This window comes from Phyllostomus discolor, chromosome 2 (assembly GCF_004126475.2).
Source record: "Phyllostomus discolor isolate MPI-MPIP mPhyDis1 chromosome 2, mPhyDis1.pri.v3, whole genome shotgun sequence".
Taxonomy (NCBI): Eukaryota; Metazoa; Chordata; class Mammalia; order Chiroptera; family Phyllostomidae; genus Phyllostomus; species Phyllostomus discolor.
This window is the reverse complement of record NC_040904.2, coordinates 21,907,561-21,934,719: the sequence shown is the minus strand read 5'-3', so window position 1 is coordinate 21,934,719 and position 27,159 is coordinate 21,907,561. Positions and strand designations below refer to the sequence as shown.

Below are 27,159 nucleotides of genomic sequence, written 5' to 3'. Positions count from 1 at the left end.
GGAAGAGTAACTCCCTCCCAAGTGTCTCTGCCGGTAGCCCGGGAGCCTCCCCGAAGCTGAAAACCACTGGAGATCCAGAAGCTAGGCTCCATGACTAAACCCCGGAATTACGATTAGGCAGCGGGGGGCTGGATCAGTCCCGCAGAGCTGGCGCAGGTAGTAATCCTTTATCTGCACCTCGTGGCCAAGCCTAAATTACTGCCTTGTTGAAAGCTGCTGAATCTCCTCCGCTGCTGCCTCTGGCATGTGAAGCATTTGTAGTTGCCTCCTTGAAGCTGCAGAGTAAATAGGGCTGTGCATACTGTACATTTTTAACCAAGCCTGTTTGTCCAGCCTCTGTGTTCTGCTTGCCACTTTCACCACGTATGTAGGTTAGGCAACCTGAGCCTCAGTGCCATGCTGAGTCAAGAGCACCTTAGAAATAGGATGAGCTCATGGTGAAGGCAAGAAAATTCCAGTTTCGGTAAAGGCAAAGTTGGGTACTCAGGTTGCCCTCTCCATTGGAGCCGTATACTTTGCTGTTCCTTTTATTACAATACAAGTTCAAGTTTACCTGAGAAAATGCATGTGGGATGGCTAGGAAAGCAACATTAAATGTAATGGCAAAATCTCCTACGGAGGGAAAAGTATTCTACTTAATAGAATAACATGTACCTTAATTCTAACTTTCAAAGTCTATATTTATTGGGTAGTTCTATGCAAGTCCAAGAATAAAAGTTGTACTATCCTGGTTTAAATACCCTTAATGGTTTCATCAAGTCATTGAAATGATCATAATCAAAACTACACTTTATTTAAAATTGGTTTAATATACTTTATTGTTAAATCAAAAGCTTGGACAAAGCTTTTGGTCCATTGAGACAGAGCAAATATTTCAACAGCTGGAAGATGTTAAAAGTCAAGAGTTCTGGCATTTGAAGAGTCATATATATATAATTATTCTTCCCCAAAAACAAAACATCCTGAAGAATGCCAAAAAAACATGCTATCTCATAGGAAACCAACAAAACATAAAAATACAAAAATTATAATGTCTCTCCAATCTTTTATTTATAACATTGACTTAGCTCCTAGAACTATTTAAACTGACCCAAGGTAAGAGAAATCATTTCTTCCTAAAGTTATGGAAACACTCTTTTCCTAAGTATGAAAAATAACCCTCGGAGTTATATTATGGCTTCTCAGGAGAGACCATCCAAAGTTCTCAGCTCAGCCGGACGGCTGAACAGCTGAAATCATTCATAACAGTCTGACTTAAAGGAGCAAAAAGAAAAGCTCAGCCTCTGTTTTCGCTGCGTTTGCCTCCTCAAGCCAACATGTCAGCAAGTCAGAAGTAGAATTTAAATACATATTTTATGGTAAATTTTGACATGTCTTTTACATATTCCTAGAAGCTTGTTTCCATGAGTCTCTTCACCTTGTCAAAACTGCACCCTACGAACTACCCCTGCTTCGGTTACATGCCAGCAATTCTCCTCACCAGCGCTGCCTTCCTCTGTGGAAATGACACACCACAGATTTATGTTTACGTTCGCATTCTGGGAAAGACAGAATATTCAGGAAGGACCAGCAGGAAAATATTTTACAGTCCTACATATACTGAGTATAGTGACAACGTTCCCTAGAGAAGAGCAAAGCTGAGGGGAGTGTGTGTGTGTGTGTGTGTGTGTGTGTGCATGTGCACGCATGCTTGTACAGTACTCCTGGATGTCTCCCCAGAGCAGTTCATGAGTGCACAACCAGAAGTCTGAAGTTAGAGGCATCAACACTGTGCCAACCAGCCGAGTTACTTTATATTCCCTTAAGAAGAGAGTATTAGAGAATCAAGAACATTTTTCCAGTCATGGGAAACGTTTTAGACTACCAATCAGGAGGGGCAGTAGATTTCAAATTAAGTTACCAGGAGCATTAGATGTGTATCCCGACTTGTTCTCAGTCAGAGGAAAGGTTCTACAAAGAAGAGATCTGAAAACTGCTGATTGAGAATAAGAAGAATGTTCCCTCTCGAGGGATGCCATGAGAACTCAATAGTATGAATGTATAAAATGCTCAGAACGTGGGTCTGCCCACTGCAAAAGCTCAATACAGCCTGGCTAGAATGCTGACGCTGCTAACGATTCAAGAATCAGCTGTGCAGGTAAGTTAAAGCGAATGCGGCACAGACGCTGCTGTGGTTCCGTGTGCAGAAACCACACATCTAACATCTCCAGCTTTTAAAGGACGAACACCTCTAACAAGCACCTGAATTGCAGAGCTTTGAAACTGGACCCATAGCGAGCAACACCACAGAGAGGCTTACCTCTTCTTCTTGGTGATAATGAGCACGTCGTTGAAGAGGAAGAAGTAGACTTGCTGTTTGGACGTCCTTCTTGAGAAAAGTACGGTGTCTTCTACGTAGGCTGTCAGTTCGCCTCTCTTTACCAGCCACCGGGAGGAGGAGACTAGGGGAAAAGGCTGTGAAAAGAGAAAAACTCAGCACCCGGAGCCAAATGAGAGCACCTTTAAGGTTATTGTACGTAAAATATAAGCCTTACAAACAAATTATATATATTATGGCATGCATCATTATTTTATAGGTATATTATTGTGAAACAGAATTAGAGAAGTATAGTAATTCTCTAATAAAAAGTGAAAGAGAACATTTTATTTCCCAATATTAAAAGAACACTAGTTTGCCCATATGTAACTAAAACTCAATACGAAACTGCTATTGGATCAACAAGAAAGTAAGTATTATATTAATTCTTTCTATTAATTCTCCACTGAGAAAGAAGATTGATAAGGAATCACTTAAAACCGAAAATCCTCAGAATGAAACCTATCAGTAACACCGGCAGGTATTTTACATTTCACAGGTCAGAATCTAAACGTACGGGAAAATATAGATAACTCCAGTTAAGAAACAAATATAAAAGTCTACATTTACTTTATGAATTAAACAGACTTTATTCAAAAGGAAAAAAAACTCCTCTCAAATGTGTGATTTGTCTACTAATTCTTTACACAGACACCTTCCGAACACCTGTTCTTAAGTTTACGCTAGTTTTCCTCATAGAAATTCACCCCTGAAAGCATCATGCTATTTTCTGGTCGGGAAAACAAAGTTTTCCCAAAATAATCCATCTTAATCCCACAGAAAAGGCTGGATACAAGAAATGACATAGTTTTTTAAAAAAATTTTCAGTTTCCAGTTTCCAACTGAAAAACTCTGAAAACCACAGAATAATCCTTACCCTGGAGAGCTCTTTTTTTTTTTTTTAAGTTACCAGAAATGCTTACTGCCAAGAAGCTGACTTAAAACGCTATATCCACGAAATAAGCCGAAGTTCTTGGGCACCAAAACATAAACTACAGAAGTGTAGTGCGACCAAATGTCATCCTTCTCAGGGAATAATGATGAAAAATAGCTATGGGAAATTGAGGATATTAGGAAGGAAATAAGAAAGCTAAGAAAGGATTTAGTTTTTTTTAAACTTTACAAAAGGCTTCTATAAGCAGGTTCCTCATCAGTTACGTACTGCTTTCCTGGAGGTTTAAAAAGAATGAAAGATTATGGCTGACCTCAAACTTTCAAAACTTGCTATTAAGCGAGTACACAGAGTTTCCAGCCCCCAAATCTCCAATCAGACGATCATCCAACAGGAATGGCTGAAACTTTAAAGTTCCGACAGACGAAGAGAGCGCTTAGGTGACTGGTGACCCCATCAGCACACAAGAGGTCACTGCGAAGAGCTGGGAGTCCGGTTTGGTCCCGCTGGAGGTATGTGACTGCTGGAACACGGAGCTCTCTTGCTCTGGCATGGAACCCTACCAGATGAACCCAGGACAGTCTTACGTTCCAGTGTACGTGCAACCTCCTTATGGCTGTTCTTAGTTTAGGGGCTGGGGAGAGACAGTTTTTCCAATTACTGTGCTGTCTTTAAAATAGATTGATTTTTATGGACTCCTCATACTCCATCAGATAAAAATAAATTTCTAATGCATATCTAAAACTGAAAATGGCTTTCAACAGGTCTGTTTCTTTTGAAAACAAAAATCTGATGTTATGTGTTTTTTTGTTTCAGAATTGATTGTTAGAAAATAAAAGTCATTCAGTGTTGGAGGAGGGGTAAGGGGAGGAGCAACAATTGTGACAATGACCACAAAAAATCTGAACAGGCCTAAGCGGGCATTTCTGGAGTTCAGAAACCCTAAGACTGGAATCCAGGTGCACCTCAAAACCCAGAAAAGAAATTCATGAACAAAAATATATCCCTAAAGGTACTGATACAATCCCCACAGAGAAAAGACTTTTGTGTTCCTTGGCATCCTAGAAAACGAGCCTCAGCATAAGATTCGACTAATTTTGTGGGCCAGCAAGACAAGGAAGAGATGCTGAAGAGCAAGTATTTTTTAAATTGAGGTAAAATAAATAATTGAACCATTTAAGAGTATGTATGTGATTCAGTCAGTGGCTTTACTACATTTGTGATGCCGTGTGAAGATCACGGCTACCTAATTCCGCAACATGCTCCTGGGGTTACCTTAAAAGGAAACCCCAAATGCGTTAGGGACTCACTCTCCACTCTGCCCTCCCCCAGGGCCCTGGCAATCACCATGCTACTTTCTACCTCCATGGATTTGCCTATTCCGGACAAGTCACATCAGTGGAATTATGCAATCCTCGACCATTTGAGTCTGTTTGCTTTCACTCAGTATAACATTTTCGATGCTCACCCATGTTGTAGCTTGTACCAGGGCCTCATTCCTTTTTGTGGCCAAATACTGTTTCATTGGATGGATATATCACGTTTCTTTTATCACTTCGCCAATTCAGTTGATGGATATTTGGGTCGTTTCCACAATTTGGCAATAATAAACAATGCTGCCATGACCACTGATGTAAAGGGTTTTTTTTAGAACAGCTGCCTTCAGTTCTCCTGGGTATGCACCTAGGTGGGGAACTGCTGGGTCATGCGGTAATTCTGGTTGGCTTTTCGAGGAACTACCATGCTGTCTTCTATAGTGCTGTGTCCCTGTCCTGAATTAAACTGTCTCAAAGGCTCCTGTTGGCTGCAACATGCCACAACTCCAAGCTGCTCAAAAATTTTCAGGGAGCTTGAGGGCCCTGGTGGCCAAAGAAAGATTCTGCTGTTTGAACTCATGCCTGAGATTTGATGGGGCATGGGGCTTGGATGAGGCCAGTGTGGATGAAGTTGGCAAAGGAAGAAGTGTCGGTGGTCCAAGTTGATGTGCTGGTGATTTCAGCCATGTGCTATACTGACGGGGTGATCTGCTTGCTGTGGGGGGACACAAGCATTTCCCAGGAGAAACTTTGTAAGTCAAGGCTTATTTTACTTTTGCTGCTGATGGCATTTCTCAATTACCAGATATATCTTCCTAAAATAATTAGAAACAAATTACAGAGAAGGACACGATTCTTTGGGGGCGATGGGAGAAAGATGGGTTTTGAAACTGCTGTGAATTTTTGTATGAGGACATTGTAACTTTAAAGGGTATATATGCATTTGTATTGGGTTTACAAGTGCCCATCGTTGTCTGTTCTAAGAATTATGGATCATGTTTCTGCCACTAAGTCTTTATAGTCAAGATGTGGTGGTGGAAGAGTTTACCCTGATCTGCAAGTCAGGACATCAGGACCCTAGCCCTGATTCTACCGCCACTTGCCAAGCGAACCTGTTAAACATTGAATTTTTCTCTGGGCATTGGTTTCCTCATCTGTAAAATAAGAGGGTATATATAGCCGTACTGCAGAGTGGTCCTCACACTGGATGGCAGGGCAGCGATCTGCTCTCTCCAGTGGGAAATGCTGATGCCATGCATTTTATGCCATGAAATGCTGATCATTAACCACTGCACGAATTAGGAACACTTTTACTATATAAAAACATGATCTGTCATTTTAAGTTGCTTGGTGGAATTTACATGTCATAAGACAAAACAGAACCACAATTGTGAGCATTCACATCCTTTGAGAACTCAGCTGTCCACCAACAAAGGACTGAGCGTGGCCTAGATTTGTCAGTAACTGTCACTTTTCTTTTTAGTTCACCTTGTCATCTGCTCCGAGCAGCATCAGACAAGCAGGGACAGGTAGCAGCATGTAGTCAATAAAGAATTATGGGAGAAAAATAAATTTGCAAAGACCGATTCACAAACAATCTTGTTTTGCAAACCAGACAAGGACTGTCCTTATTTGACTTGGGAGAACACTGCAGTCCAGCTTCTGGGATACCACTGATTTGCAGGACACTTTGCGTATACTGAAGAACTCTCCTTTCCATACTAAAATTCTATTATTTTTAACTACCCTTTTCCCAGGTTTGGTGCCTTCCTCGGGGATGGGGTGGGAGGATGCTCTGGTTAGATAACCCCTAACTCTGTGGCCTGCGGAGAGGTCACTTTGTCTGACATGAGCAAGAATGGAAGTGCCCCCGGCATCTGCTACTCCCTCTCTCTAATCAATTTATGGCCCTTCTTTGAAAAGTCAAATCCTTTCCACTTTGCTGCCCTCAACTCCAGACGACTTAAGCGAGAGCAGTAATAAATCTGTTTTACGTAGAAGTGCGAGAATACCTTAATTTTAAATTCCAGCTGGGAGTTAATTGTGTACATCATCTCCGTCCTCTCCATCTTCCGGGCGCCTTCGTTGCACAGCCGAACCAACTGGGAAGACAGAGAAATGGGAGGGCTGAGAGGTCAAAGAGGGAAACCTCACTTTCAAAAGCAGATCGCTCGCAGGAAATAATTAGCACGTGGGAAGCTCCAGAGACTCATTTCTGACAGTCCAAGTTCTCAGTTTTACACAGTGAGGCCTTTGTACTCAGTTAGAAATGGCATCATTAGTTCGTGAAGACAGAGGGGAAAAAATTACCCTGGAAATTTTCAGGGACACATGTCCCTCATGTGTTCTTATTCCATCACACCCTCCACACATAGGTCCCTCCCACAGGTCGGGTCCCTGTGCTTCCTGCTCCTTCCCTCTGCCCGGCCTCCTGACCTCTGTCTACCCAAAGGAACCTCCTCATCTGGCCTCAGGGCATGCTGCGCCTTCCTCCTCATTTCCAAGTCTGAGCAGCTGGAGGCAGACTACCAACATCAAAGGCAAGTTCTAAACACAGTGGTACGTGCAATGCATATGACCAGTAAACAGAATAATGAGAGAGGGAAGCCTTTATTCAGGTGGAACTGATGGCATTGATGATTCTTCAAGGAAGTCCAAACTAAGGGACATTCCCTTTAATTAGAACTAATGAAATGTCTACAACCGAAATGCATACAGTCCTTTGGTGAACACCTGTGATGTTGTGATTTATAATAAGAAACACATAGTTAGTCTCTGTCCATACTACCCAGCACAGAGCGTCTATAAAACCCTTGTAATTTCCTAGTAGGAGCCTAGGGGCATCTTTAGTTAACTTAGGGTATTTATTTATAACAAGCCCATTTCAACTGCACCTGAGTTTATGTTAACGAGGTAACTTTTGGAAAGCCCTTAACGTAAGATGAGGCTGGCTGACAGGAGAACCAGCCGAGAGATTAGAAAGTGGGTTCAGTCTTTCAGTCCCTCCCCCAGGCTTGGGGGGGTGGGGGCAGGGGCTGGAAATGGACTCGATCACTGATGGCCAATGATTTACTTAATCAGTCATGCCTACATAATGAAACCTCCATAAAAATCATGGTCCTAAGACATCTAGCCAAAAAGGGACCTCACCCACTTTGACAAATGTGACAAATGGCCCCGCTGCTACATTTAGCTGCAGCAGCAAAGAGCTATTCTCTGTAAGCGTCTGAAAGTGCTTACACAATCTCTATTCTCATGGAAGGGCGGAAGGGAGATACAATCATTGCAGACTGAGATCTGAAAGTAAAAAAAAAAAAACAACAAAAAACAGGGGAGTTGGGGAGGAGGAAGGTGGAGAAGGAGGCCTCTCCGGAGAGGTCATCTCCACTGAAAGCTGAAGGCAAAGAGGGAAGGAGCCGCGGGCCAGGTGGAGCAGACACCATGAGCAAAGGGCCAACGATGGGAAAGTGCCGGTGTGCCTGAGAAAGAAAAAGACCCCGACACAGGAAGCTGACACAAGAGGAAGCTGGAGAGATAGGCTAGGGTCAAAGCATGCAAGCTGTTAAGGCATCTGGACTGTAGTCTTAGGTGCGAAGAGAAGCTACCAGTAGGCTTTCAGCAGTGACCTTCACAGATGACAAAGATTACTTCCTGAGCTGGGTACATGAGTGATTTCGGTTTCCACATAACACCAGGAGGCTAGGGGAAGAATTCTGATATTCATGACTCATAACTGAAAGAGAGAAAGAAATGCTGCCCTACAAGAAAACAAGTCACCGGAACAGCATTTCTTCACAGAGAGCCTTTTATACACTTTCAGTATCCAAGTAAGGCAACTTGCTGATCCCCTGCATTCTGCCGACCTGTCCTGAAAGTAGCCCTATCGAATCAAGTTACTAAGAGATGCCTGAAGGACCACAGTGGTCCACTGTAACTGGGATGTGAAAGCTTGAAAACAGTTAACTCTCACTCCTAGTTCAGTTCAACTCCTACTTTTATCTTTTCTCTTCTGTGTGAATTCAGCTTCTCAATAGCAACCACATCAAATTTGACAAATCTCTTGCGTGTTCAAGGCTAAACTGCTCTAGTAGCTCCTCCCAAAGACACTCCCCACCCCCACTCCTGTAGGGAGGTAGCGCAGGATTTGGGTTGCTGGAGAAAAGGCCCCTCGGCAGCAGGGCTGTGGGTGACTTCGCACCTGTCAGGCAAAGTTTCTTTGCTTCACCGCTTCCCAAAGTGGGGTGTGCGGACCACTGATGGGGCAAGAGGTTGCCATGGTTTGAATGTTTGTATCTCTTCTTAATACAGATGTTGAAATCTTAACCCCCAAAGATGATGGCATTAGGTACAGCCCTCATGAATGGGATTTGAGTGTTCTATGACAGAGGCTCCGGAGAGCCTCCTTGCCCCTACTGCCACATGAGGACACAATAAGAAGTCTGCAGTCTGGAAGAAGGTGCTCAAGTGACCACACTGGCACCTGGACCTTGGACTCTTCAACCTCCAGAATTGTGAGAAACAACTTTCTGTTGTTTAGAAGCCACCCGATTTGCGGGCATTCTGTCTGTTCCCAAATGAACTAAGACAAAGATAAACTTATTTCGAATACAAAAATGTATGTCAGAAAAGTAAGTAGCTTATGAAACCCGTGATTTTTTTTTATTATTGGCAAGGATGAGGATAAGTAAAATTGAGCCAATTTAAAGAAGATTCAACAGTATTTTACAGGAAAGCGGTACAAAGACGTACCGAACTCAAACGTGGTACATACACAGCGATACACAGCATCGTGATGTTGAGGCTGCTTCTGACACCATCATTGTCTTAGCTTCCACTCCTAGCGCATTCAGTATCCTCACTGACTTACCTTTATTGCTTTCTCTCAGCTGGCTATTCCCATCAGCAGTTAAACATACCCCCATTTTCCAGTCTTTAAACAAATAACAAAACACCCTCATTCACGTCCTTGTCAGCTAAGCTCTTTCTCTTTCCACTCCCAGTCCCACTGTTGAAAGAGCTAGCTACCTTTGCTGGCTGGCTGCAGGGTCACATCCCCCACTCGTTCCTTAATACACTCCACCCTGCTCTCTCCCCCGTCACTGCAGGGTCACGCCCACCTGAGGACGAACCCAGTACGTGTTTCATCACTATCTCACTTTACGTTTCAGGAGCACTGAACAGGGCTGGCCTTCCTTCCACCAAACCGTCTGCTATTTTGCCAGACCTTTACGGTTTTCCTCCTTCTTTGGTATGTTCTGTGTTGGTTTGCAAGTCTCTGTTTCCCTAAACAAGACAAATGTTGCTGTTGTTCACAGTCTTATCCCAGACTCACTACTTTTCTTCTTCTACACACTCTTTCTGGGTAATCTCAGCCACTGTCCCAGCTTCAGAAACCCTCCATACGCTGATGATTCCCAAACTTGTGCTTCCAATTCCAGGCTCTCCACTGAGCTCCTGACTTATTTATTCAGCCCGCTTGGATATCCCATAGGAATCTCAATCCATATCCATATCCCCAAGGGAACTCATCCGCTTCTCCCATGTTTCTACTGCAGAGACAAGTAAGAGCATCTGTCTACTTGCCCAAGCCAGAGGCCATATTCCTTGCCTTCTGACCCCAGTACGCTCAGCCCTTCCATCTTCACGCCTCCCTCCCCCAAATTATAGGTTTGCTTCTCTCCATCTTTCTATCATGTTGGGATGCATCATTGTCATGTCTAGCCTAGTCAACCATAAAAAACCCTCCTAACTGGTCACCTTCACAACCCATGGATTTACAGCTTCTGCATCATCTTAGGATAAGGTCCACAATTCCCAATGTGGCTCCCCAGTACTCTCTCCTGGACTGGGCTCTCCGGTCACATGGAGAACATGCCAGCTCTTCAGATTCTCCAAACACTTTCTTGCCTTCGGGTTTCTCTATATATCCGAGACATTCTCTTTTCCCCGCTCCCTGGCGCACAGCTACTCTTGCTTTAGGTTTAGCGTAAACATTACTATTTCTTCCCTGCCTTGTCACTCACCGCCCTTTACTGTAACTCCTATTTACCGTCCGCCTTCCCCTTTACACGGCCCATTTCATGAGGGCTGCAACCGCAACTGTCTCGTTCATCACTGTATTTTCAAGGGCTGGCGTTACGCCTGGCACAGTAGTTGAGAGGTAATAAATATTTATTTAACGAGAGAATGAATAAACAGCCATTCAGACACCACAAGAAAATGAGATATCTATAGGCCCTTAAAGCAAGACTGGCTGACACAGTAAAAATGCGCATTTCATTTGAGTATAGCAGACATCATTTTGCTTTTCAGCTCTCTAAAGAATGCTGTGCAAACGGCTATAAGAACCTACACATTTTCAGCATCAAAGCCGGATGCATTCCCTCCCGAGCTATTTGATGCTTTCCTGTCTGAGGAGCTTCTCCACACCTACCTTGCTGACTTCCTTTAAGGCTCTTTTACACACTTCATACTTCGGAGAGTCTTTAGGTGTTTTTTGGCAGATAGTCTGCAATGAAGTAAAAAAAGAAAAAAATCAACTGATTTGTTAAGTACAATAAAACCAATACCCAGACATAGCCTCTTAGTCATAGCAAACTTAACAATGCTGAACACAATACTGTGGATGGGTGTGACAATGACATTAAAATCCAATTAGAAAACCAGGAAATGGTCATTAAATATACAGAATCCAAGGACATCCAGGATGTGGTTAAATAAGAAGATAGACTTCAGAGGCAGATGACCCTGACTTCAGATCTGAGTTCTGTCTCTTCCTAGCTATCTGACCTTGGGTAAGTCACGACTCCTGCCTGTGTAAGCCTCAGTTTCTCAAAAGGTAAATTCAGGACAACATCAGCCGTGTGACCAGGTGTGGTTGAAAGGGTTAAATGATACACATGTAAAGTCCTTTATGAGTGTCTGGCATACAGTAGGCCCTCAATAAATAATAAAATTACTTTGTCATCATCGTCATCATTAAAGATTAACTAGTTTTGTAGATGACACAATAAAAGATCAAGATGTAAAGGCTGCTAAATTTCCTCTTGATATATTTACGCTGCAAATTCTGTGAGGATAAAATTGAGCTCACAGAGGTCAATTCAAGGTAAACTGAATTACCTATAACTTTGGAAGCTATACCCATTTAAAACCAACAAAACCATTTTAATATTTTAATTGTTTAAAGTGTTCACTCAGTTAGGCTTAAATCATCTCAAAACAAGTATAACTAAATCTTCAAATGAAGTAAAATTGAAGAGACAGCATTGTAAGTACATTTAGATTCTGCCTCAGTGGCCACCTTCTGATGCATGCGAACGTATAAGGACAACAGGCGTCGAGCGCAGGTGGGAGGTAGCTGGGACCTCGCAAACTGCTGGTGCCTGGATGCAGAAGAGTGCCAGGCCCGTGAACCTGGGGCTGGCGGCCAGGTTGTGCTATGCGGGATGTCAGAACAGACACAAGGAGTGCCACCTGCGGGTTTGTATTAATGGTTCTCGGATTTTTCTGACTATGACTCACTGTCAAAATACATTTAACACCAAAACCAGTACACATGCAAACAGAAATGAAACAAGGTTTTTTTGAAATTATATTTAACCACATTATGAACCATGTACATATTATGAACTGTATATTCTATTCTAATTTTTTTAACTGCTCATTTTTCAAAAATCAATTTCATGACCCACTAGCAGGTTTAAAAGCAGTTTGAAAAACACTGGTTTCTGTTCCTGAGAGTAGGTACCTGTGAATTTTGAGCATATGGAATTTTCTAGGGAGAATGACCACAGTTTTACTCAAAATCTCAAAAGGGCCTCCGACCCCAAAACGTTCAGAGCCCACTGGACAAGAAGGGAATCGACCTCCAGCAGGCACAGGAGGTTCTGTGGGTCTGATCTATTCGGGCAGTGTTTTCAAAACGAAGCACAGGGAGAATATAAGGGGCCAAGGGATTGTCATACACAGACTTCAAGGAAATATGGCTAAAATGCATTTTCAGGAGAAAAAAAAGACCCTAAAAATTCATAACAAGAAATTTTACATTTAGAAAGCACCTATTTCTTATTTAATAATTACAGTAGTTTGAAATATTCCCCTGTGTAACTCAACATGTAATATTTTTATAAAAGCTTTATAACTCACATAATATAAATCTTTTTAAGTGTCTTACTTCTGATAAATCTTACAAAATAGAAAGCACAGTACTTGCTTCTTGAAGCTATTTTGAAACACAATATAACTCAGCACAAGCTACTACACTATTTTACTAATTTAGTCAAGAAACGTTGTCTATTGTCAGGCTTAACGTTTATTATTAAATTCGTTTTCATGCTGAATGTGCAGGTGCCCATTATCCTTATTTTCAGATGAAGTTAAGCGATTTGCCTCGGATCACACAGTAAGGGGCAGAGAGAGAATCTGTCCCCAGATCTGTCTCAGTCCGCAGCCCAAGGACTTCCCTACACCAAGTTTCCCTGCTGGAGTCCCTTTCCCCAAAGTGCTGTGGGCGATGAGGCCGGGAGGAAGCTCCGTCTGGTTGGAGGGGCCCTGAGGAAGGCTTTGTGCGAGAAGGCACACTGGGGCTGGTGCTTAAGAGATGCGCTTGCTCTGACCGTGGGGAAATGGAAGATGGAGACGTGAGGCCGAGAACAGTGCGAACAAAGACGCAGAGTGGGAAAGTGGGGAAGGAACACACTAGGGTGGAACCTGAAAATAAACCTTTTCTAAGTCACAATTTGGTTTTGATAACCTGGCTGCATTCTATCCTTGATAAGGATTAATCTAAAAAAAATTAGAGTGCTAAATTTTCTAAACTCTGCAAGTTTTTCCACACTCACAAGAGGTGTCTAAGTTATAGGTGATGGGTGGGAAGGGAGGGGAGGCAGTAAGCAGACTGAGGTGAGCTTGGGGAGCAGCGGGGTGCTGCGAATTCTGAGATCATCACCGGCAGCTCCCCAGAACCAGAATCATCACGCAGGAGAGCTGACAAAGGGACTCACTGTGAAAAGTCCCATGCTCTTTCAGAGTATATCTTAGAATTGGTAACGAGATACAGAAAATACAATTCGTTCTGTAACCTTATTCGGTCATAATTTTTGCTATATTTTTATCCTGTGTTTTGATTTGTACAAATCGAGTAAGCTAAAACTGACATATGAACATTATGATCAATTTTAAAACAGAACTACGACAAATACTTCAGTGTGACCACAAAGACACTCTGCCCCCGTGGCTCAATGGCAGCCATGTCGGATGCCCTGTTCTGTTGTCACAGGCGCCACTGCGGATCCAGCCCTTCTGGTGTGCAGGCCCCTCAGCCCCCTGGCCCCCTGCCCTCCCAGCTGCGCTCTGTCCCAGGCAGTCTTTACTCACTCCTCCCAGCCACTATTCAAAATCAATACTTGTTTCCCTCGTGAATGTTCTCTAACATAAAAAGGAAGCTGGACTTCCCACGCCCACTCTGTACAATGCAAAGCAGGGGCGAGTTTATGCCTTGTGGTGCTGAAGTCTCACTCCCTGGGAAGCACCGCGGACACTGCAGGAAAGGGGTCTTAGTGACTGACCTCAGGAGACTGGGGCCCAGAGAGCTAGCTGCCCAAGGCCACAGGCCTAGTGGCTCAACCTGAACAGGAATCCAAGACTCCTGATTTAAGAAGTCAATGTTCTTCCCATTTCAAAAAATGTTGAGTAAGTCATACCATTTAAATTCTTTACTGACCCCACAAGCCTAAACTGAAGATGATTTCCAAAGATATAAGACAAAAGAGAGACTTTCCAACCGAACAGCACCTTCTCACTTAGTCAGGAGATTTTATAGAGGGGTTATGCATCAATTTAAGGGAAAGAATGGTTTTCTTAATCAGACCCACAGCACTACAGCTACCCACAGAGGACAGAGCCCGCCAGCCAGGCCTTACGTCCATCAGCAGGGGAAGGCGGGTGACCCTCTGCATGGGCAGGATGAGGAACGAGATCATGGGCAGGTTCCTGCAGTCTTCGTGGGACTCGATCCTCGACAACACTTCCTTAAAGGAGGGGTTGGTGGCTCTGAGGAAAAACAAAGAAGGAACGTCAATACGCTGTCTCGTCAAGTTAAGAAGCAATGAAAAATGGAGTATAAAATGCTGTGATAAATTCATATATTATCAATGATTGTTAAATACGTAAGACAACATGAACGCAGAATTACATAGGTAGACACGGATGGCTTGTCTGCCTTTTACAGTACGACTGAATAGAAGATATGAGTTTAAGGGAACTGTATGAACACGTTGAGCTAGAAATTTATCGGAGTGGGAAGTAAACAAATGAGGCGGCAATGGTATCGTGATGGTGAACACACGGGCTGCAAATGAGTACCCAGACTAGACCTCCTGTCTGATAACCTAGAAACATCCATTAAAAAGATAACAAATGCTTTGTTTTAAGCCACTTCTCTAGCCCCAGATAATAATCTAAGAAAGAAATGTCAGACTGGATTTACTAACCAGGAGGCTTTTGGACTTTCTCAAAGCGTCTGAGACAGAAAACCTTCTGACTCTCGTCATCCAGAGTGTTTCTTCTCTGCCAGTGACATAAAAACAGTAATAATACTGTCCCGACATTTTTATGGAGCTCAGCAAGATATATTGACGTATATGATCTTAGGTGGAACCACCCAAATAACTTTTAAGATAGGTCAAGAGGGGATTCCCAAAAGAATGGAACCTCAGAAAGGTCCCAGACTTGCCAGATGACAGACCTAGTATTTGGTAAAGACGGAAGTCAGACCGACTTTCCATGGGCGCCTGCACTCTGTCTCCCACTCTCACTTCACTGCACCCCGGGAGGACTGGCGGGAGCTCGGCTGGGACTCACAAAGGCGGGAGGGTCGGTCCTGCATGTGGCCCTCCCACGCTGAAGGGCAGGGACGAGGCCAAGAAGCCGAGTAGTGGCAGTCATGACCTTTTTAAATCTACATCTATTTTTTTTGAAAATTAAGTGATTTGGTTCAAGCCTGCTAAAAATAAATTAGGAAATACCCAGAATAGCACATTAAAAAAATTTCACAGAAACATTTTAATTGCATTTTCTCATTAATGAGGAGTTTTTAAGTTTTCCTTCCTGCTAGCTTGAAGTGATTTTTAGGAAGTTAAAAGGAAAAGCATCATATTCAAAACCAGTTGCATCTTTAAATCACTTAGTCCGCCACCCCCTCCCACAGAGTCTGAGTCAAGAGTCTGGAATGGGTGCCTGGCTCTGTTTGTTTGCTTGTTTCCAGATTCCCAGGAGTTTCCAAAGTGCAGCTGAAGATGAATGTCACTGTCCTCAAAGTACACTCACACCAACTGCAACAAAGCTCCTGAAAATACAACTACTGATTTTCCAGGTGAGAGCTCAAAGGATGGCATCATCAAGCTAATTTCAATAAAACCTTAATTTTTTAAGAGTTACAGACATAACGCACAGCACTTCCTACTCACATTTTTTTTAATCCTGCAAAAAAAAAAAAAAAGAAAGAAAACAAGTTCAAATGTAGCTCTAATGTAAGGCTTTGTTTCCAAACATGTAACTTGCATGTTCTAACAGTTACAGAGAAACTGTGACATCAGCAGTTCCGAGCAGGGGTGGGGGTCATGAAAAATGAGGGGTGTGATTTTCCCCCCAAGGGACACTCAGCAATGTCTGCAGGCATTTCAGGTGTCACAACTGGGGTGAGAGCGAGCTACCAGCATCTTCTGGGCAGGGCCAGGGGTCCTGTTGCACATGCTACAATGTGCAGGACGGTCCCCACAGCACAGAGATACTCAGCTCCAAATATCAGTAGTGCCGACAATCCCTGCCTTGTACTGGAAACCCCATTTGGAGTTGGCAGCGGGACTTCCCACCCTGCCTATCCGAGAGATTCACGAGGATGGGGAGAGGCAAGGGGCATATCAGCCCTCCTCACCAACGAGTGGACTGCTTCTCCAAGCAGCCGTGAGGTGGTCGCTCATCATCAAGGCCAACCTCTCCACAGGCTCTCACGCATCACAGAGAAGTGGACCAGACTTCAGTGCAATGTTCCCAAATGCCACAACTCACGGGAGGGGACGAGAATGGTAACGGCCAGTAGGCCCCAAACTGAGTTTACAGCAATGTACAACTGTACTGTAAAAGCACTGGATAAACAAGGCCCCCGAAAATAAAACAATGCAGACATTACGGAACAACTAACGGGTCTTTTAAGGACAGGGATGGAATATATATCACACCAAAACTCATAGGGACCTAAACAGGACAAAGAAAAGGTGTGGAGGGAATATAGTGTTTAATTGTTTTTTGTTTCGTAATTTAAGTCTTTAAGAACTTTTCCCCCATTGGTTTCCCTCGGATCTTCCCTTCTCAAACTACTTAGGGGGAAAATCAGCAACTCCTATAAATAACACAATAGGGTTGTCACTTGAATGGGGGAAGATTCGAGTGCGGGAGAAATCTCTGGATCCTAGACACTAATTCAACCTACTCGAAAGTCTCTCTTGGCCTCCCTCAGGCAACATACGTAACAGCCAGTTAAAGGCTTAGAAAACTGGGACATTTGAAATGATGATGACAACAATTAAAAACAAAAACAAGAAAAACAACAGACTCTCATTTCATCATTGACTTAGAGAGAAAATTCTCCACAGAGGAGACTTTTCTACCCAGACACCCTCATCCTGAAAAAGTGACTGTCTCAAAGGTTTCTCCCTGGAAAACGGCCCGTCACAAAGCATTTCTAAATACAATTTAAGAGATCAATTAGCCCCAGACGATTAAGACTGTAATATTCAACACCGCTTACAACAACTTCTGCAGCGTCCGCTGTTGGTAGACTTCGTTGGTGCAGTATTTCACGTACGGGTCGAACGTGGACGCCGTGTGCTTCTCCACAATGTCGCTGATGTCGTCGATGAAGATGTTGTTCTGGTGCCTTGCTTCCAACTCTGTGAAGAATCTGAAGAAAACAAAACAAAACAAAACAAAACAAAGATAAGCATTTGTGCTTTCTTCCATGCTTTAATAACAGATTATCCTCTGGGAATGCTTTTATACAGGGTTTGAAAAAAATCAACAGTACCAGTACCGACTCAAAAAGGTACAAGCCAAAAACAGTAAAAACTGTCTAAATTTAAACCTGTCCTACCACCTTATAACTTCAGGTAGTTGGTTTAAAACACTGATGATCCAGTTCATTTCTATGCTTTCCGGTATATTTTAGAATATGCAGATTTCACTATTTTTCAAACAGTCTCTAGATATTGGGGGGAGGGGAGGTTGATGTTTAGGTATTTTATTATATTGAAAAGCGTAAGAGCAAAACACCGAAATAAGTACTTAAAAAACAAGTCTGAAATAAAGTTAACTCTAAGTGTCCTTTCTCTCAAAGTAAAAGTAACTGTAATATTTTAAATCTAATATATGTATGACATTTCAGTGTCTTCGTGAAAAAGTCAGGTTACAATCTAGGGCTGGCAGACTTGGAGGAGGTGTGTATTTGTATATGCACATACTGTGTCCAGTGTAGTCGAAATTAAATTTCAGCTAAATAATGAACAATTTTTTAGTAAAAATATGTGTCAAATATTGCATGAGCATCTTTTATTTTATCTGGCAACCAAGGATCACATCCAATTTTAACAGATCATCAAAATCAGGTATTTGAAACAGGTCCCCACCCAGAGTGCTGCTGCTCAAAACGAAGGCCCCATACCAGCAGCACTGGTACCACTGAAGCCCCTGGTACCACCCCTAAGCTGGTGAAACGCACGGTCTCACCAGCCACCTCCCCAACCTGGCACTTCAGCAAGATCTCCAGGTGATTCCAATGAACACTCACACGTGAGAACTGCCTGCCCTAGAGCCCACATACTGTCCCAGTTTGGGATGGTAGGAAAATCTACTAGAAATAACTATCATGCAAGGACCAAATGATTTTCCGAAAAAATGTGATGAAGGTGAAATCGACAATAATTTCTAATGTTGGCTTCGGGAACAGTAATGCAAGGGAAATTTAGTTTCCAGTAAGTTCTTCGGCATTAAGCACATCATTGCTTCTTACCAGTTTGCTGGTCAGACTCCCTCATACAAAATGCAAGGCTGACGGTGATTGAGAGAACAGAAATTTATACAAGATAATAGTAAATATGGGCTAACATTGTCTTACATTTATATCTCAGTTATTTTCAAAGAAAATCCTGGTACTCAGAAATAAAACAATCAAGACATTCAGAGGCTTTGTTTTTATACACTTACATGTATATTAAACTCATTTAAGTTTAATCTATGTTATTAGCCTTCCATGACTACCTATTTTGTCTTTTAAAGTTTCTGTAGGAGCTTAAACACAAATACATTTTAACTTTCTGGAAAGGTAAAATCACTATACCCTGAGAAACCACCTACATTTCCATTTCCTTTAACAAATAACTTAGAGAAAATAATCAATATGATTCCCACCCACAGATTATAATGCGCCAACTCATCTAAGCCCCTTGTTTAAAACCGCAAGGGGAAAACCCTAAAACAGACTTTGCTGGACTATTCGCCTTCCCTCTCAAGGGTGCAAAGGTCACCACGCACAGTTCCCACAGAGGAACCACACAGCTGTGCTCCAGGTCCCAGCCAGCAGCTTCCTGTCTGGACTGAGTCTATGAATGTCCAAATAAAAAAACCTGCACCCTAAAACTTCCAGCAACTTCAACAACAACCACCTCCAAACTCCCAAACAAAATCTATGTTTCTTAAAGGATATATTTTATATAGACTGGTTCCTGATTACCAGAAGCTTATGATATATTAGAAAGATAAGAATGATAGATGTAGATCAGAGAGAAAGATAACAATCTTGTTTATAACTACAGGTTGGAACATATGTGCATAAGGGTATTGGTGGTAGTTTCTTTTTTGTAATTATATGAACTATTTTTTTTATTATGGTAGAATACACATAACATAAAATTTGCCACTTTAACTATTTTTAGTGTACAGGTCACAATGTCATGCAACCATCACCATGATCAATTTCCAAAATATTTCCATCACCCTAAAAAGAAGGGCTACATCCCTTAAGCAATAACTCCCCTTTTCCCTCCTTCCTCAGCTTCTGATAACCTCTAACCTACATTCTGTCTCTATAAATGTGTCTATTGTAGACATTTCATACAAGTGAAATCACACAATATTTGTGCTTTTTGTCTGGCTTATTTCATTTAGTGTAACATTTTCTAAGTTCAACCGTATTGAGGCATGTATCAGAACTTTACTCCTCTTTGTGGATGAATAATATTCCTTTAGATGCAGATACTGTATTTTGTTTATCCATTCATTTGTTGACAGATCCTTGGGCAGTTTCCACTTTCTGGCCATTGCGAATAATGCTGCTATGAACAGTAGCGTACAAGTATCTGTTTGGGTGCCTGTCTTCAAATCTGTGGGTTAGGTGTATACAGAGAGATGAAATTTCAACCTCACTGTCTCTGTGCCAACATCAGCGTATATCAAGAAAAGACAGTACGATACCAAGATGTAATACAGAAGCTGCTGCATTATTGCCAGAGGGGAATTATTTCATTAAATGAAAGTTGAGTAAGAAAGCAGCCTTCCCTCCTGAGTGGCCCATGGAGGGTAGGGACCAATTAATTACCGTATGAGACCTGTAAAAGAGGCACGCAGTGAGAAGTCATTCAGGCAGGGTGGCTGAGAGCAATCTCGGGTAAGAAAGGGCATGAAGCAGGTCTTCAGTAATGAGAATGCCAGTACTGGAGCAGAGGCATGCAGCGCTTTGTGCGGGAGAAACAACGTGGGCCCACATGTGAAACTTACTCAAGAACATGTGAGTAGGGGAGTGAGGCTGAGGTGTGGACCAGAGGAGGAACATGGGCAGAGACTGAGGCTGAAAAGCAGGTCAGAGCTTGACGGCAGAGGTTTGACTGGATGCTGAGGGCTTTGGGCTTAATCAGTGGACAAGGAGAATCTGCTAGAGGTACTGAAGCCAGTAAGTCACCCAATCAGACAGGGGAAGTTGGGCCACTGCAGGGATGGACTGCAAGCAGGGAGAGACAGACCCCCAGCACACCAGTGAGATGGCAAATTTGGGCAAGTGACGATAGAGCCTGGCAGTGGGAGATGAAAGAGAGGACACAGATTCGGGTAACAGTTTGCAGGGAAAGTTAAGAGAATAGAGAAACTCATTAGATGGGAAAGTTAGGGAGGGAGATGCTGGGATTTCTGGTTAAGGTTTCTACCTGGGAATCAAGATGGGTCATTAACAGGGATTTAGAAGGGAGTCAAGCAAAAAGGAAACAGTTTGATTTTGTCTTGGAGCTGTCAAGTGGATAGCTGAAAATGCACATCTGTGAGCCACAGAATTCTGAGCCACAGCAATTCTAAGGAGTATGTAGTCAAGACTAGTTCATTTTTAGCTGGTTTTCCTGTAAATGCAAACTATTTGCACTTTATTTTAATTCCAAGCATCTTTGAAGAAAATGTTCAAAGAAAACTGAAAAAACAAGAAACTATTTATAAGGTCATTACCATGTAAATCTCAGAAACAAATATCTTAGAAGCAAATATCTTTTAGTCTCTTGTCTTTAGCGAAGTGTTACAATCTGAAAGAATGCAACTATATAACCAAAAACAACAGTAACTTGGCTTTTCCCAATGAAAAGGAAAATTCATTTATCACAGTACAAGGTTTGCCAAAGTACAAGATTAAAAACAAAATACTAATGAAATATTTGTTTATGCTACTTACTTTAATATAAACCAAGTCACTCATCCTTTATTTCGACATTAGCACAATTAAGACACAATTTCAAGCTTTCTGTGTTAAACTATCTGTTGGTTATTTTGGCAAATTTGCATATTTTACTAAGTAAGTGGAGCTACAAAAAGACCAAGAAAGTTACTACTGAAGAATGAGGCACGATTCCCATAACCGAGAATGCTGCTGGTCCACATCACATCTGAGGCACAAGTTAAAGCATTCTGGTTCCCTGGCTGGAACCTAAATGGATCTGTGAGTTATTTGGCTTACTCGAAGGATAACTTTTTAATGGAAATGCATTTCAGTGCTATGACTTTTTTCCCTGGGACAACACATTCATTCATCTTTTCCTCTTTGTAGCATTCCCAAGATGACCATGATGTACAGCCAATCATGTTACACAACCTCTCCCTGTTTTTTTTCTACCAAAATTCTAATCTCATCCCTAAAGTCTAGATCTTGAGGAGACTCTGATAACCTGAAAAGGCTTCCTGAAAACACTGCCTCCTAACCAGAAACCCGAGTTAGCCCAGTCTACTGCTTCACCATCACCAGCAATCACACCCCAACTTCACGGGAGCTTCCAACGACTGCAGCGTGCCTGGCGACCTCCTCCCTGGGCCGACAATGGTCAGACCTGGGTGGCCTCCCAGGAGGCGGGGCTTCAGGAGGATAACTGCAAGCCCACGTTTGAAGAGCTTGCTCTTCTCCAGTATTTCCCAGAACTGTAGAGGCTATATGTTCTTTAGGCTTTTGGTGGTCGCTTTATCGAGTAATAGTCTTAAAAGTGGCACTGCATTTGGGAGGAAAAGAAACAAAGTGCTGCTTCTGATACATTCCGTGCATGCACTCCTGTTTGCTTCACTTTCTCCCGGAGGTAGGAGGCAGAAAACACCTACAGACCTGAGGCAGACATGCCCCCACACCATTACCTACAGCCCTCTTCCAATTCAAGTGGAGATGTAATTGACGTGTCAGATACGAAAGTTCCTGGTAGCTCCCGAAACTTTAAGGTAAATTCGCCAGTCCACAGAGAAAACTAATACTTACTTAATACAGACAACAAGTCTATTTTAGTCAGTCAACCACAAAATCTCCTTCCACATGTCTAGCACAGGATGACGGGCTTTGGAGGATGTCAAGGAGCAAATAATTATTTCACCATTCCTTGTACTAAGCGTAGTGGTGCATACTTCCCATATACTGCCTTCCCATGTACAAGCCTGCATTATGAGATGACCACTATACCCATTTTACAGATAAAAAAACCAAGCCCATGAGACCTCATGTCAAAACTCAAAACCACCGAGCCTCAGTTTGAACCCAGAGCCAGAGCCTCTCTGAGCCCAGAACCCGTGAACACCTCTGGTCTCTGCTCACAGGTCTCTGCTGCTGTGAACTGCCTGGCTGTTTCTACTGGCCAGCCCTCGAACTGGACATCCAGCAAGAAGATGAACAGCTGAACAGAAAAAGAAATATTATTACTTTCCAAGAAGACCAGCTGTTGCATCATCTCAACAGCAAGTAAATTACAGCCATCCACAGGAAAGACTCTCACAGCAGATTTATGCTGCAGCGAGACCAGCAGGATGGCAGAAGAGTCAACAACTACCCAAGGTGAGCCTCCTGGGGAGTCGATCAGCATGGTCGCAGCCAGCGATGAGCCTGGTCCTGGCTGGCACAGTGTGAGCAGTCATGGGATTGCAGGGACCCTGTGAAACGCTGGGAGTCATTCATTTTGGCCCTCCCTGTTCCTGCTGCCCTTCTCTTTGTCTGCCTCATTCTTCAAACCTTGGACCGTATTTCTTCTCCTCCAGGAAGCTTTCTCTGACCCCTGTGGCCTGGGTTACGCTCCCTTATTTTACGCCTTTATAAACCCCTATGTTTATCCTTTGGTATCCCTTCTATGATAGTGATTAATTATATTCTGATTTTGTTTGCATTTGCCTCTCTTAGCAAGGACTACAGGACAGGGGTCCTGTGTGTTTTGTATGACACTATTATACCCTGGCCATAGTACCTGGAACATAAGAGAAAGTCATATACTTGATGTGAAAAAAAAATCAAATTTGTGTTTTAATATGAAAACTAGAAAGAGGAAACCTATTCAAGGACTTCTGTTCTACTGCGGTTTTACCAAGAATGGAACACCCACAAACTGATCAGTATCTACCTTGCTTTACTCACTGGGAAATGGAGCCAGAGGGTATTTTCTGACCACAGTCTGGGTCCCAGGGCTATGCTAGGTGCACAGGTGAAGACACAAACCCCCAGCACACACTTTAACAATCCTGTCAAGTAAGGTCACTGAAATGAGACCCAATGCAGCCCAAATTTCTTCAGTGCCAGCTGCACTTAACTGCAAAACTTTCAAGACCCGCCCCTCCCCCACCCGCCCTCGCGAGGATTCCGGGATGGCGAAGCAGCCCAGCTCTCAGCTCTCTCGGGAAGTACAGAGAGCAGGGCTCTGGTTATAATCAGCGCTGTCCTGTGCCCTTCTCAGCACGGCTCCTTTCAAGGCACTTTGTCTTCATTAATATCCATCCGCCTAAAGCAAACTCCAATCATTCCTGGACTTCTTCCTCATTTGGATGAGCTGTCAATCTCAGCGGCTGCAGGATCCCCTTCACTGAGGCTGGAGACATGAAACATACCAGGCAGGTTTCGCACGTCTAAATTGCTGTTATATAATAAAATGTCTTCACTAAACAAAGAAACATTCCAGATAAGTGGCAGCAAACTATGTGCTGCTGGAAAACACTTTCCTAACAGAACACCAGCAGAACATTCTGTCCTCTACCAAGGTGAATTTATCTTCTGCTGTGCACCACTGAGATGTGGGGCTTCTTTGGGGATGTTTTTGGTCATGAAGTTGATACTCAAGATCAGCACCTATTTCTTGGAATTTCTTTGAATGCAAATGCTGGGCGAGAGCACCGCCACCATCCTACGGCAGGTCCCACTACCCGAGGGAGGCTCGCTGCCCAGACGCGGAACTGGCGCTGCCGGCAGCCACCGTCACCCAGCCAGAACGACGATAAACGAGATGAAACGCACCTATGAATCCTTCCCCAGACTAACACTGACAGGAAATCCGTGAATTCCACAAAAATATAGAACTGTGTTCTCAATGAGTGTGCCCTGTATCTCAATCTGGTCAAGATCTCACAAGGTTTCTTCCTTAGCAGACTCCACGTTTTCTCTCATTCTATTTTTACTTTTTCCTCTGGAATTTTATCTCTGGATCGACAGTACTGGGATAACGGTTTAAATTAAAAGTGTTTGGGAATGGGAGAAAAAAAACACATTCTAAACAAAAATGTTCTGGTAGCCTACATTCCCATTCTGACAGCTACTGTTTGATCCTGAAAAAGCTCTAGGATGGTTTTTGTTAAAAGATTCTTATCGTGCCTTTAAGATCAGCCTGGACACGTGACAGGAGAGATTAAGGTGAAAGAGATAAACGAAGGGTTTTCTTATTCTTAGAATCGCAAAACACAGAGCCTGCCCAGGTTTAAATCCAGCTCTCTCCCCACAGACACCTCCAGTTCAAGGAGCGTAGCAAATCCCAAAGGAGCTGGGTAGAGCAGTGGTCCAGGGAAGGGAGTGGCACAGGAGGACAGAACTAAGTGCCCCCAAGACTCCACTGTAACAGTTAAGGTTCTGGCGCCCATAATCCTTCCTCTCACTGATGATGCCCGGGCCAGAAGGAATATAAACAAGACCCCACAAAGATAGGAAAACAATATTTTAAAATTTCCTGCAATTTTAACACCCTGAGACTGTTTTTACTTATAATGGGAATTTCAAGTATCATCTGAATCTGCCACACAAAAATAAATTGAAGAAAGGGGCTTGTTCCCATGGTAACCTTGTATGTGCTTGGTTCTTTGTTTCCGTGCTACTCACACGCATTCAGCCATATTTGAATTTCTCCCAGAAATGAGGATAACGTCAATGAATGCCACAAAGCAAGTGCCAGCACTCTTTATCCAAACATCCTTTGAAGAGATGAAAGCCTGTGTGTGCGCATGGGCCTGGGATGCTCTGGGTTATGACAGACAGTTCTACAGTTTTTTGTTTTTTTCCCCTTGAGCACAATATTAATTTATAGCTAATGGAAAATGCTCCCTACCCCCAATTTTATATATGACCTTGAAGGCTGAAACCAAGTATGCCTGGCTCACCACTGGCTCCCCAGGACCCAGCAAAGAAGGAGCACTCAATGAATGTGTTGAATGAACCAGTACTAGATACCTATCACTCCTCGCCCGGCTGTCAAAGTGCCCTCTTCCAGGGCAAGGAACAGTGAGAGGGGACAGGAAGCAAGTATCTAGCAGGCCTGATTTAACGACTCCATTAAATCATCAGGGTCCTCACGACGGGGCCGGGCTGGGGTCAGGCGGCAGTCAATGGCTCTGCTGGTTGGCAGATACCAAAGGTGGGTGTTTATGCTCCTTCCATGAAACTCGAAATACAGGGTTTGTAATCTCAAGAACGGTGTTGCTCATACATTGATTGCCTGGCAAAAAGTCTTTGAAAATGTAAAACCTAGCAAAGGTTTATGATTTCTGAGGAACTGTTAGATGGTAATTACATAACCAATTCTGTGACTCCGTCACCTTGGTGGCATGAGAGCACACGGCTGTGCACAGCCCTATCTCACAGTCACCCCACCAGGAGCTGTGGCTGGGCCTGTCCACTTTCTTCATCCCCCGGTCCCCCCTCCCCATCTTCTGTTTCCTTAAACAGCCTCATTATGCCTGTGCCATTTACTGTAAGTTGCCTTGAGCCTTTTCTGAATGCAGTTGGAGTATAAATTATAAATTATAAACAAACCAGGAAAATGTGGATTCTTGGTTGCTGCTTGGAAACAGCACCAAGAATAAATTTATAGGCTACTGGAACGAAGTCAAGCACAACAGAAAAGTCTTTTCACGCAGCCCCAGTTTTTCTTGTGGGTTGGTCGTTCTGGAATGAAATCAGCATGGGGAAGACACGTTTCTCTCCGGGCACTCTTTCCAGACCCCGTTTAGGTAGCCCCCGTGATATTTCAAGCCAGACTTCAACCCACAAGGAGGAAAACGTATAAAGTAAGCCGTAAATCTTTGCGTCGCGGTTTTTCTTTGTTAAATATGCTCAAAGAAAGTTATCTTCCCACAAGAAAAGAATGGTTTCTACGGCTTCCATCAGTTTCATTAAAAAAGAAAAAAAAAAGAATCAGAATTCCGAATTTTGAAAATGCTGGAAGTCAGTGACTATAACATTCTAAGAAAAATGATGTTTTCTGCACGCCAGAAGGAGAATTTCACGTCCTCTCTGGCATTTTCCAAACCTGCGCCAGTTCCCCCAGCAGCCACTTTCTCTGGTCTGCTCCTCTCACACGGCCCCCCCTCTTCACCTTCATCAGGGGGTTTCTCAATCTGGTTGGATGGTTACTAATACTGCTTAGCACGGTACAGAAGAACCAGACCCATGCAGTGGACAAGGTCCCTGCCTGGTTTTAAGTGCACTGGGGATAATGACAAATCTCTGTTGTTTCACTTACCAGCCATAAAAAAGAATGAAATCTTACCGTGTGTGACCGTGCGGATGAACCTCGAGTACATTATGCTCAGGGAAATAAGTCAGACAGAGAAAGACAAACACCACATGATTTCACTTATATGTGGCATCTAAAGAACAGAATAAAGGCACAAACAAAACAGAAACAGACTCATAGACACAGAGCAGACTGACGGCTGCCAGAAGGGAGGGGGCCGGGGGCTGGGTAAAAGAAGGCAAGGACTGAGAAGTGCAGGTTGGTGGTGACAGAGCAGTCACG

At 43.2% G+C, this 27,159-nt stretch overlaps 1 protein-coding gene across 1 annotated transcript in view; it reads right to left on the bottom strand.

Moving 5' to 3' along the window:
• ARHGEF26 (Rho guanine nucleotide exchange factor 26) overlaps positions 1 to 27,159 on the bottom strand; it is a 115,056-nt gene that overhangs the window by 32,043 nt on the left and 55,854 nt on the right. Inside the window, exons 6-10 of the mRNA XM_028504526.2 lie at positions 17,373 to 17,525; positions 14,488 to 14,617; positions 10,998 to 11,072; positions 6,577 to 6,666; positions 2,300 to 2,454 (exon numbers count right to left, since the gene is read on the bottom strand). Coding sequence (XP_028360327.1) covers positions 2,300 to 2,454; positions 6,577 to 6,666; positions 10,998 to 11,072; positions 14,488 to 14,617; positions 17,373 to 17,525 — 603 coding nt within the window. The remainder of the gene's footprint in view (positions 1 to 2,299; positions 2,455 to 6,576; positions 6,667 to 10,997; positions 11,073 to 14,487; positions 14,618 to 17,372; positions 17,526 to 27,159) is intronic.